At 45.2% G+C, this 12,500-nt stretch overlaps 2 protein-coding genes across 3 annotated transcripts in view; both read right to left on the bottom strand.

Moving 5' to 3' along the window:
- Positions 1–6,897, bottom strand: part of hacl1 (2-hydroxyacyl-CoA lyase 1) — a 22,086-nt gene extending 15,189 nt beyond the window's left edge. For both annotated transcript variants that reach the window (XM_030781223.1, XM_030781224.1), the window contains exons 1-8: positions 6,829–6,897; positions 4,236–4,340; positions 4,048–4,088; positions 3,833–3,913; positions 3,661–3,733; positions 3,466–3,543; positions 3,134–3,228; positions 2,240–2,352 (exon numbers count right to left, since the gene is read on the bottom strand). In XM_030781223.1, coding sequence (XP_030637083.1) covers positions 2,240–2,352; positions 3,134–3,228; positions 3,466–3,543; positions 3,661–3,733; positions 3,833–3,913; positions 4,048–4,088; positions 4,236–4,340; positions 6,829–6,879 — 637 coding nt within the window. In that variant the 5' untranslated portion in view covers positions 6,880–6,897. The remainder of the gene's footprint in view (positions 1–2,239; positions 2,353–3,133; positions 3,229–3,465; positions 3,544–3,660; positions 3,734–3,832; positions 3,914–4,047; positions 4,089–4,235; positions 4,341–6,828) is intronic.
- Positions 6,898–10,001: 3,104 nt separating this feature from the next.
- Positions 10,002–12,500, bottom strand: part of ankrd28b (ankyrin repeat domain 28b) — a 38,677-nt gene continuing 36,178 nt past the window's right edge. Inside the window, exons 25-28 of the mRNA XM_030781113.1 lie at positions 11,440–11,522; positions 11,051–11,133; positions 10,579–10,670; positions 10,002–10,391 (exon numbers count right to left, since the gene is read on the bottom strand). Of these exons, the coding sequence (XP_030636973.1) occupies positions 10,111–10,391; positions 10,579–10,670; positions 11,051–11,133; positions 11,440–11,522 (539 nt within the window). The 3' untranslated portion in view covers positions 10,002–10,110. The remainder of the gene's footprint in view (positions 10,392–10,578; positions 10,671–11,050; positions 11,134–11,439; positions 11,523–12,500) is intronic.

Genomic DNA, 12,500 nt, shown 5'->3' with positions numbered 1-12,500 from the left:
GCAATCCGACAAGTGAGTGTGAAAACGTAAAGACTTCCTCCAGGGAAAAGAAAACGTCCGGATGGGGGAATATCTCCAGCTGTAGCAAGACGCAGGGAACCCCAAAATCCAGCCTGCCCGAGTTCGCGGCAAAACCATTTAAAGAGTTCTCAAGCTCCTCTCTCTCGCGAGAGCTCATCCAGTCTTAAAGAGACAGCAACACCCAGGCAGGCAGCACCCTCCAGCATCTCATGTGTATGTCAGTGCTTTCCCTACTCTATTACTGCCATATCTTAACAGTGTGTGAGTGTGTGTGAGTGTGTGTGTGTGTGCGTGAGTGTGTGTGTGTGCGCGTGTGTGTGTGTGCGCGTGTGTGTATGCGTGCGTGTGTGTGTGTGTATGCGTGCGTGTGTGTGTGTGTGTATGCGTGCGTGCGTGTGTGTGTGTATGCGTGCGTGCGTGTGTGTATGCGTGCGTGTGTGTGTGTATGCGTGTGTATGCGTGCGTGTGTGTGTATGCGCGTGTGTGTGTGCGCGCGTGTGTGTGTGCGCGCGTGTGTGCGTGCGCGCGTGTGTGCACGCGTGTGTGTGTGTGTGTGTGTGAGCGTGTGTGAGTGTGTGTGAGCGTGTGTGAGTGTGCGTGTGTGTGTGTGTGAGCGTGTGTGAGTGTGCGTGTGTGTGCGTGTGTGAGCGTGTGTGAGTGTGCGTGTGTGAGTGTGCGTGTGTGAGCGTGTGTGAGTGTGCGTGTGTGTGAGCGTGTGTGAGCGTGTGTGAGTGTGCGTGTGTGTGAGCGTGTGTGAGTGTGCGTGTGTGTGAGCGTGTGTGAGTGTGCGTGTGTGTGAGCGTGTGTGAGTGTGTATGTGTGTGTGTGAGCGTGTGTGAGTGTCCGTGTGTGTGTGAGCGTGTGTGAGTGTGCGTGTGTGTGTGTGTATGTGTGTGTGTGAGTGTGTGTGAGTGTGCGTGTGTGAGCGCGTGTGAGTGTGCGTGTGTATGTGTATGTGTGTGTGTGAGCGTGTGTGTGTATGTGTGTGTGTGAGCGTGTGTGAGTGTGCGTGTGTGTGTGTATGCGTGTGTGAGTGTGCGTGTGTGTGTGTGTATGTGTGTGTGTGTGAGCGTGTGTGAGTGTGCGTGTGTGTGTGTATGTGTGTGTGTGAGCGTATGTGTGTGTGTGTGTGTGTGTGTGTATGTGTGTGTGTGAGCGTGTGTGAGTATGTGTGTGTGTGTGTGTGTGTGTGTGTGTGTGTGTGTATATGCGTGTGTGTGTGTATGCGTGTGTGTGTGTGTGTGAGTGTGAGTGTGTGTGTGTGAGTGTGTGTGTGTGTGTGTGTGTGTGTGTGAGTGTGTGTGTGTGAGTGTGAGTGTGTGTGTGTGTGTGTGTGTATGTGTGTGAGTGTGTGTGTGTGAGTGTGTGTGTGTGCGTGCGTATGTGTGTGTGTGAGTGTGTGTGTGTATGAGCGTGTGTGAGCGTGTGTGAGTGTGTGTGTGAGTGTGTGTGTGTGTGTATGTGTGTGCGTGTGTGTGTGAGTGTGTGTGTGTGTGTGTGTGTGTGTGTGTGTGTGTGTGTGTGTGTGTGTGTATATGCGTGTGTGTGTATGCGTGTGTGTGTGTGAGTGTGTGTGTGTGTGTGTGTGTGTGTGTGTGTATATGCGTGTGTGTGTATGCGTGTGTGTGTGTGAGTGTGTGTGTGTGTATGTGTGTGTGTGAGTGTGTGTGTGTGTGTGTGAGTGTGTGTGAGTGTGTGTGTGTGAGTGTGTGTGTGTGTGCGTGCGTGTGAGTGTGTGTGTGTGAGTGTGTGTGCGTGCGTATGTGTGAGCGTGTGTGTGTGTGTATGTGTGTGTGTGTGAGTGTGTGTGTGTGTGCGTGCGTGTGTGTGAGTGTGTGTGTGTGTGCGTGCGTGTGAGTGTGTGAGTGTGTGTGCGTGCGTATGTGTGAGCGTGTGTGTGTGTGTGTGTGTGTGCGTGTGTGAGTGTGTGCGTGTATGTGTGTGTGTGTGTGAGTGTGTGCGTGTATGTGTGTGTGTGTGTGAGTGTGTGCGTGTATGTGTGTGTGTGTGTGTGTGTGTATGTGTGTGCGTATGTGTGTGTGTCTGTGTGCGTGTGTGTATGTGTGTGTGAGCGTGTGTGAGTGTGTGTGTGTGTGTGAGCGTGTGTGAGCGTGTGTGTGTGCGTGAGCGTGTGTGTGAGCGTGTGTGTGTGTGTGAGCGTGTGTGTGAGCGAGCGTGTGTGAGTGTGTGTGTGTATGTGTGTGTGTGTGTGTTTTACCTTTGCCAATGATGAGCAGTGGGCATTTGGCTGTTTTCAGCACATTCAGAGCTTGAGTAACGGCACTGACCTCTGCAAGACTCACAGGAGGCGGAGGACAGCACGAAACCTCTCTACACACACACGCACACGCACACGCACAGAGACAAGGCCACACCATTCACATACAAAAACACAAACACAAACAGAAACACACATGCCCACATTAAGAGATTCAGTTTCATCATGCATGTGATTATGGAGTTTCCAGTAAAAACTTTTTGTGTTAGATCTGAACTTTTCTCTCTATACTCACATTATAGTTAGTCATGTTTACAGTGGAAAGTGTGGTGGATGACTCAGGTCTGTTTTTGCATCTTTACGTAGGAGAGAGACAGGTCTGTGTTTGTGTCTTTATGTGAGAAAGATGGGTCTGTTTGCATCTTTACGTGGGAAAGACAGGTCTGTGTTTGTGTGTTTATGTGAGAAAGACAGGTCAGGTCTGTGTTTGTGTGTTTATGTGAGAGAGACAGGTCTGTGTTTGTGTGTTTATGTGAGAGAGACAGGTCTGTGTTGGCGTCTTTACATGGGAGTGAGACAGGTCTGTGTTTGTGTCTTTATGTGAGAAAGAAGGGTCTGTTTGCGTCTTTACGTGGGAGAGAGACAGGTCTGTGCTTGTGTGTTTATGTGAGAAAGACAGGTCAGGTCTGTGTTTGTGTGTTTATGGGAGAGAGACAGGTCTGTGTTTGTGTGTTTATGTGAGAGAGACAGGTCTGTGTTTGTGTGTTTATGTGAGAGAGACAGGTCTGTGTTTGTGTCTTTATGGGAGAGAGACAGGTCTGTGTTTGTGTCTTTTTGTAAGGTCACTCAGAGGCCAGTGTTGGATGCTGAGGGCCTAATGGATGTTTCTCTGACCTGACGCGGTTTCTCTCCACCCGAGCGTTGACCATGTCCCCTGGGATGTCGACATAACAGGCACCTGGACGGCCGTAGATGCTGCTCCGTACGGCCTGTGACAGAAAACAATAAAACAATAAAACATTTCACTCTCACAAAACAGTGCCCCAGATCATTCAACCTGCATTCCCTTCATAAAGAGAACCTGTCAAATCTCAGCACTGCCCACCAAAGCCTGTCAACACCTTACTGAGACATTATTTAGTGGAACCGTGACGTGACAAAGGTCCCACCGCAGTGTGAGACAGAAAAGCCAGATGAGAAGGGATAGGAAAGAGAGATTTTCAGACCTTTTCGATGACGCTGGGTATGGCAGACAGACTGCTGGGCCGCGCAGAAAACTTACTGTATAGTCGACAGGCTTCCACCTGCACAACAACATCTCACGTTTGTCATCACTCACAGCACTTTTACACTACTGTGAATCATAGTTCATTATTATCACTGCCACATTATCACAGTAATATTAAGGGAAAAAGTCAAACCTGGGGAAACTCTTGAAAAGCTCCTGTGGTCTCCTGGTTCCGATCTGAAGAACCTCCAATGACCAGAACGGGCCTAAAGAGCAAACCCCACAGAACACACTTCAGCACGCGTGTGAAGAGCGTTTACAGCTGAGTTACACGGTGACTTTTCCTTCACGTGTCTGAGAATTACCAGCAGTTCATGTTAGCGTTGGCCATTCCACCCAGCGCGTGGATCAGACCTGGTCCAGACACCACCAGGCACACAGCTGGCCTGGCGCGCGCACACACACACACACACACACACACACACACACACACAAAGTTTAACACATGACAACACACACGTGCTCACACAGTGGTTATGATGCAATACACAATAACTTAAAATAGAACGTGCAGACATACCGTCCTGTCAGATAGCCCACCGCGGACGCAGCATAACAAGCCTGTGGGCCAGGACATTATACAAGACGGTCAGCAATACCAGTCATAATGAAAAGCTGAATGTTTCTAAAGCACTTATCTAAGCGTTTGGATCGGAGATGTGGTACAGAAGCTCATGTCTGTGTGTTTGTAAAGACGGGCTGTCTTACCGCCTGTTCGTTTCGCATGCCGACATACTTTACACCGGCAGCCTGAGCTGCCATAGCGACTTCGATGATCGGCACACCAACCACACCGAACATGAACTCCACATTCTGCAGAAAAGAGGCCGGGCGTGACCGTCAGAGTTACCAAGACCAGAGAGGACTGAAGAGTAGCGTCAGATAAAGGCAGTGGATTACCTGCACTGAGTTATTTTAGTGGGATACAAACTCTGATTACCCTGGAGATCAGAACTGCCGTGGATATGTGTGTGACAGCCTGGTATGCAGTATACAACTAGGAATTATGGCTGCTCCTCTTACAAACAACAGTGAGCGTGCTCAGTCAGCAGAATACAGTTATCGGGGCTGGAGTAGCGTTCAGTCTTACATGGGACAGATTTGGTGTTCACTGCTACATTATCTACATGTCAATGTGCTTTTTTAAGCACGGTTAAACTGGTTTTAGACTGTGATATATATTTAAGCACGGTAAAACTGGTTTTAGACTGGGATATATTTTTAAGCACGGTTAAACTGGTTTTAGATTGGGATATATTTTTAAGCACGGTTAAACTGGTTTTAGACTGGGATATATTTTTAAGCACGGTTAAACTGGTTTTAGACTGTGATATATATTTAAGCACGGTAAAACTGGTTTTAGACTGGGATATATTTTTAAGCACGGTTAAACTGGTTTTAGACTGGGATATATTTTTAAGCACGGTTAAACTGGTTTTAGACTGGGATATATTTTTAAGCACGGTTAAACTGGTTTTAGATTGGGATATATTTTTAAGCACGGTTAAACTGGTTTTAGATTGGGATATATTTTTAAGCGCGGTTAAACTGGTTTTAGACTGGGATATATTTTTAAGCACAGTTAAACTGGTTTTAGACTGGGATATATTTTTAAGCACGGTTAAACTGGTTTTAGACTGGGATATATTTTTAAGCACGGTTAAACTGGTTTTAGATTGGGATATATTTTTAAGCACGGTTAAACTGGTCTTAGATTGGGATATATTTTTAAGCGCGGTTAAACTGGTTTTAGACTGGGATATATTTTTAAGCACGGTATATTGGGATATTCGATGGTCAGTGTAAGGGACGTTCTGCAAATTCCAAATTTAACGGATGTTTACTTTACTTTACTTTCTGACATGTCAGTTGGTATTAAAATATTCACAGAATATGAATAAAATCACCTTTACAACTCTTCAACGTTCCAGTAATTCCAAAATGAAGTAACTGATATATATATATTCATGGAAACAGGAGTGAATTATTTCTTCTAAAAAATTTTAAAAATCTACTGAATGACATTTTTCCATTCTAAAGGCTGTAACAATTAGAGTGTGTCACTTACTGTAGGTGATTATATGAAAACAGGAGTGAATTTATTCTGAAAAAAATAGACTTCAAAATTTTCTACAAACTACAGAAATGTGTTTGTAAGGGCACTGAAGGCTTATGTATTTTATGGTTGCATTTTTATCAGTGGATTCCTGAAATGAGTCTTCTTTAAGGTTTATATTCAAATGTGCCAATAACAACTAGAAAAACATCAGGAAAAACTCACTCTGTGCAGACTACTGTTGAGCTACTAAAGCCACCAGAGTGAGAAAGGTCATTTTATGGATTTTTTTGATTGAATATTTCTCTGAGAAAACTTCTAAAACAGGGAGTTTCTTCTGAATATGCGTTGTGGGGAAGTCAGTTACTTCGTTGAAGAGGTACGTTGAAGTGTAAAGGTGGTTTTATTCATGTTCAGTGAATATTTTTAAACTGGCATCTCAAAAAGCAAATATCCATTATATTTGTAATGTGCAGACGGTCACTTATACAAACGTAGCGACTGGAAGTATTGTGGAAGTGTCGTGAAGCTGATTTCGGATAAAAATCTATAGCGACAGATGTTGTTTTCTTTGGGCACATCACAATATAGTGTACTTTCCATGCCCTCGATCGTGTCATTGAACTGGAGTGCTTCGTCCGGTCCGAATGCATGGAAAGTTTAAAACCCAATATCCAGAGAATAGCCCAATCTACCACGATGTTTTTTTACAGGTTTTGAACTTTGGCCCAGTTTCCAGCTCAGCAGGTTAAACAGGGCAATGTTGTGTTAGTTTAACCTGATCGTAAATTGGGACAGTGAGGTGGTTAACTGCATATACAACAACTTACAACTTACGTTTCTTAAAATTACAACAGCTTTTTTTTTTTTTTTTTGGAGAGAGAGAGAGAGAGAGAGGTGAAATTTATTTTGACATAAATTCTGAAGAATTCCTTACAGACATAACACTTACCAGACGGCGTGGTTTGATTCTAGGAATGGTACCTAGTCGATATAACCGTGACGCCAATTTATTTAAGTTAACATCAGTGTATAAGTGAAATGAGATGTTACACCTCTGCTTTCAGTCACATTATGCGGACATTTGCACAGAATCAACTCCAGTAAACAGGATATATAAGCCGCTTGTTCCTGTCGTTGAGTGGCTACACATTTGCTGCAGCACATCACTGTTGGCAGTTAGCTTATGCTAACAACAAAACTGAACATGTTTTCTTAAAAGTTTACTAAAGTTAGTCAACCAACCTGAGTTTTCAAAGCCTCAGCGATGAGCTGAGCTCCAGTCACTTCATCCATGATTTTAGACTCCGCAAAGGGGAGCGCGCACAGGTCAAAGAGTAGGCAACGCGCGCACATGGAACAACAACTTCAAGATGATCATCACCATATATTGTGTGCGCATATCTTTCGCGCTCGCACAAAGTGGTGTGTGTGTGTGTGTGTGTGTGTCACTGCATTCACATATTACTAAACTAATCCATTTATACGGCACAGGGTGTTCTGATTAAAATACATATTTTAACTTTGCGTTCCTTGTCAAGCGTTCCACACGTGTTCATCATATTTTATTTATCTATTTATTTATTTATTTTTCATCATGTTTTAGACAGACACAGACAGACAGGCAGATTAAAAATCGTTAATCGAAAGGCAGTCAAAGATAATATTTTCCTACACAAGGAAGGTCAGTACATTTGAAATGCGATTTTATGACATTAAATTGAACAGTACATTTATAGTATCTCTCCCTCCACAGAAGATTCAGCTAAATATCATCTGTACCGTTTTCCACAGACTGTTTTATTCGTCAACATGAACAGCCGTCATTTTGCTCTGTCAGATGGCCCCTTCTCCCCAGGCCATGAGCGCCAGTGTGTCGACTGTTCAGGTCGGACTGACACACACTCACACACACACTCACACACACTCACACACACACACACTCACACACACACACACACTCACACACACTCACACACACACACACTGACACACACTCACTCATACACACTCACACACTCACACTCACTGTCACTCACACACACACACACACACTGACACACACTCACACACACACACTCACACTCACACACACACACACACTCACACACACACACACTCAAACTCACACACTCACACACACTCACACACGTGTCCAGGGAGATTTGTCAGTATGAAGAACAAAATGAGGCCCCAACTGGGATTCCTGGCCTCCTGCCGAGCACCCCACCTCTCTGAATGACCACCTGTTCCTCCTGCTCCTCTCAGCCCTCAGACCTCACCTCCTGAATCATCGCCAGTAAACCTCTCCCTTCACAGACTTCAGATGTCTCCTTTAGACTTCTGTCTCCTCAGACCAGTGGCTCTCATTCCACCCCCCATGCCCCCCCCCCCCCCCCCCCCCCCCCGCGACTCTTTGTTTTAACACTCCAATAATCACAGGTGTGATAATCAGCTGATCAGTGGAATCAGGTCATACATCAGCCAGGGCAGACATTACAGAGACAGGGCTGCTGGGAAGTGTATGCTAGTCTGAAAACTGGAGACAGTTCACGTGTGAGTGCCTTTAAGATGGTATCACCTGGGGCAGGTGAACTGTCTGTTACAGTCTGGAGGTGCCATCCTGGTATCTGACAGGGCGGTAGTAGATTCACACCCCAGGTGAAGTAAAAGACAGATGTGTCGGGCGTCCGAGCCTTTGGTTTCTTCACCAGCGGCCTCATCATCTCGCATTTATCAAACAAGCAAAGTGAAGAAATCACACGTTTCCCTCAGACTCACACACAGGTATGACATCATCTGACAGTCCGAGTGTGCCTTCTGTCTCTGAACTGCCCCTCTCTGGTTTTTATATCCACACACACACATCCACCATAAACGGCACTTTCTCTCTGACTGAATGGGCAGGAATTTGAGGGGTAAATAATGGACTGACGTCAGTGAGTGCAACTTCCACAGAGACGTGGGGCTGAAATTAGCCCTCAGATGAAGGAAATGATATTCACGCCTTCAACCTTTAAATGTCAGAAAAGCATCGTTCTGGATGAGAAAAAAAGCGAATTTTGTGCAATGGAAGTTGTGTGGGTTCGTCATTATCAGAAACAACAGACAGTTTGGTTTGATTTCACTCATTTCTGAAGGGCTAATGTTTTCACATGAAATTCTGTTTTGATAAACATTTCTGTGAGATGGAGAGCATTATAAATACCACAGACGTTGTATTTCAGCCATTTTTTTTTTTTTTACAATTTCTCAATTTATGACGAATTTAGGACAAATACAAAAATGATGTAAAAGGCACATGAATCAAAAAGCAGAAATATGATCAAATGACATAGTTCATGTCTTTATTCAGTCAGATGTAAAATATACAGGAATCACTCAGTCTACATCTCTCACCTCTCTGAAAACACAAACAGATGAAAACAGAACACACATACACACACTTCCCAAGCTCTGTTTCAACTGAAAACACACTCTTCCAGTTTTTGTATCATTCATAAATCAAAAAATAAAAGTGTCATCAGAGGAGGACAGTGAGTGGTTTCTCAACAAAAACAGCAAAAAAAAAAACAAAAGTCAAGGATACACCAAAATAAATCAGAGAAATAATATTTATATATATTTATATGCCCAACATACAAGGGAAAAATAACCTCTCCAATGCTGTCCTACCCTTGGTTTACACAGTGTACTTCATCCTACAGCAATGCATTCTGGGATCTGTATGCTTCAGATGGGTTTCAGTGCTTTTGACAAACATAGTGTCACTTCATCAGAGCCGCCTCTCATCTCCAGTCTGACTCTTAAAGTCACAGCACGAGGAGCAGACACAGGGAATAAAATAAATATGACAGAGAAAAGGAATCGCTTCCCCTAAAACACAACTCACACTTTTTTTCTTCTCATTTAAAACTGTCCTATAATCTGTGAAAAAATTCAACCCAATGCTATGATTCTTATCCAGACGGACGGAGAACACGAACAAGGTATTAAAATTTTCAATTTTTTAAAAAATAAATCATTTCCCGCCCCATGTTAATGACCAGTCCGGAGATGTGCACGCTGAGGACGTGAGATTTCCTTCACTCGATGAAGGCGCAAAGTCTCATGTTCTGTCAGGGAAAATCTCCCCACACACGTGATTCACTCTCCTCTCTCTGAAAGCAGGCAGAGAGAGGGAAGCCTGTTCACAGCTCTGAATCAAATGGCAGTTTTCTGACCTCTCCACAGACGCTGCCCCTGCTCTCTGAGGGGGATTATTGCAGGATGGGTGTTTGTGTATCTGCAGTGTTTGTGTGAATGAGGGTAGCAGTGCACTGACATATCTGAACTGCTGAAGAATGGATGAACAGAGAGAGAAAAAGAGAGAGAGAGGGACAGATGAAGAGAGAGAGAGAGAGAGAGACAGAGAGAGAGAGGGGAGGGAAAGATCTTAAGGCTCTAGAGTAGCCAGGCACGAGGGCCGGACTGCCTGTGGTGATTAAGACAAGGAGTGTGTGTGTCTTAGGGTGTGTGTGTGTGTCATCAGTATGTTTCCGAGTCGGAGTCGTTGAGTTCGTCGTCCTTGTAGAAGGCGTGGTGTGGGCCCATGCTGTTGAAGCTGCAGTAGGAGCTGTGCTGGGTGCGGAGGACAGGCAGAGAGTCAAAGGTCACGCTCTTTGAGGGGCTGGAGTAGTGGTTTATGGTACTGAAGGTCAGGCCGGGCGTGGCCGTGCCCGCAGACACGGGCATCATGCTGGCCAGGATGAGTGCCAGGCAGTCGGCCACATCCTTGTTTGGGGCACAGGCCAGAGCGGGCGTGTAACCTGGCAACACACAGAAAGTGGAGCGTTAGGGTAAAAAAAAACAACAACAACAACAGTGTTTCAATTCTGCACAGCTGCATAAGTGTCATCTTAAGAACAATATTCCCCACAGAAATATAACGATAATGTCCAAGCCTTAGGAGTGATGACCCCGGAGGACTGGGGCTGAGTGATAAAACACATTTACCGTTCTCATCCACAGCTAACACACTAGCGCCCTTAGCCAGCAGCTCCTGAACCACAGCCGTCAAACCATTCCTGGCAGCGACATGCAAAGGTCTGAGAGACACAGAGAGACACACAGACAGCCAGAGAGAGGGAGTCAGGAAATTCATTCACTCTTCAAAAACACATATTTTATTTACTATGCACATTTTGTTTACAACCATATTTTATTTTGTTGGAATCATATCAAAAGAACACAGCAATTCCCTGTTCCTGACTGAGACAGTTTCTCTGATAGAAATGGAAAGGCGGGTGAGAGGTGTGTGTACACGCGGGTGAGAGGTGTGTGTACACGCGGGTGAGAGGTGTGTGTACACGCGGGTGAGAGGTGTGTGTACACACGGGTGAGAGGTGTGTGTACACGCGGATGAGAGGTGTGTGTACACGCGGGTGAGAGGTGTGTGTACACGCGGATGAGAGGTGTGTGTACATACGTTTGTAAAGCGACATTAGTTGAGTTGATGAGATTCCTGTCTGTAATCTTCTCCAAAATGAACAAGGCACTGGTCTCGTGTCCCTGAAACACACACACACACAGACACACACATTCACCTCCTTACAGTGATCATGTCACAGACCTCATTCAAACAGCTAAACAGTCTCTCCAGTGAGGATTTTATGTGACCTTTCACTGTATCATGAACACTGTGTAATGAACACCGTGTAATGAAATGTAAATGAGTGTGTGTGTGTGGCAGTAATGAGTGTGTGTGTGTGTGTGTGTGTGTGTGTGTCAGTAATGAGCGTGTGTGTGTGTGTGTGTGTGTGTGGCAGTAATGAGTGTGTGTGTGTGTGTGTGTGTGAGGGAGGGGGGGCTACAGACCTTGCTGCAGGCCAGGTGAAGCGCTGTGTTCTTACTGGAATCCTGCAGTGTGAGGTCTGCTCTGGCACTGCTAACCAACAGCTCTGATACACACACATAGAAACACAGACATATAGATACACACACACACACACACACAGAGTACACCAAACATTATAGGAGGGAAAAACTAAACAAACAATAGCTAAAACACACATACACACACAGGCAATTAACTGAACTACAAATATCTACTAACTATTCAACCTATGAATCTATTAAAGTGACTAATTATGCCAATTTAGTTTAGTGTGGGGACGCTGCTTGTGGGGATGGAGCAGTGTGTGGACTAGCATTGGGCGGTATCAAGGTATTACGGTATACCAGGGTATTTAGAAATACCGAAGGTATGATTTTCAATACCGTCAAAAATACAAACGCTCTTCTTTCTATAAAACTAATGTGGAGATGCTGTATTGAGGCGATGTACTGTAGTGCACAGCATGTGCCAACAGAGGTCAGTCTACTAGTGAGAAAGATGGTGACTGCGAATGGTGGGGATAACATTACAATACAGGTAATATTTAATATAATTCATGGCAATCTCACTGTGTGTGTTTGAGGAGCAGTGTGGGGACACTGTGTGTGTCTGAAGAGCAGTGTGGGGACACTGTGTGTGTCTGAGGAGCAGTGTGGGGACATTGTGTGTTTGAGGAGCAGTGTGGGGATGCTGTGTGTGTTTGAGGAGCAGTGTGGGGACGCTGTGTGTGTTTGAGGAGCAGTGTGGGGACGCTGTGTGTGTTTGAGGAGCAATGTGGGGACATTGTGTGTGTTTGAGGAGCAATGTGGGGACGCTGTGTGTTTTTGAGGAGCAGTGTGGGGACGCTGTGTGTGTTTGAGGAGCAATGTGGGGACATTGTGTGTGTTTGAGGAGCAGTGTGGGGACACTGTGTGTGTTTGAGGAGCAGTGTGGGGACGCTGTGTGTGTTTGAGGAGCAATGTGGGGACATTGTGTGTGTTTGAGGAGCAGTGTGGGGACACTGTGTGTGTTTGAGGAGCAGTGTGGGGAGGCTGTGTGTGTT

This window comes from Chanos chanos, chromosome 8 (genome assembly GCF_902362185.1).
Source record: "Chanos chanos chromosome 8, fChaCha1.1, whole genome shotgun sequence".
NCBI classification, from domain to species: domain Eukaryota; kingdom Metazoa; phylum Chordata; class Actinopteri; order Gonorynchiformes; family Chanidae; genus Chanos; species Chanos chanos.
This window is presented reverse-complemented; position numbering and strand designations above follow the sequence as displayed.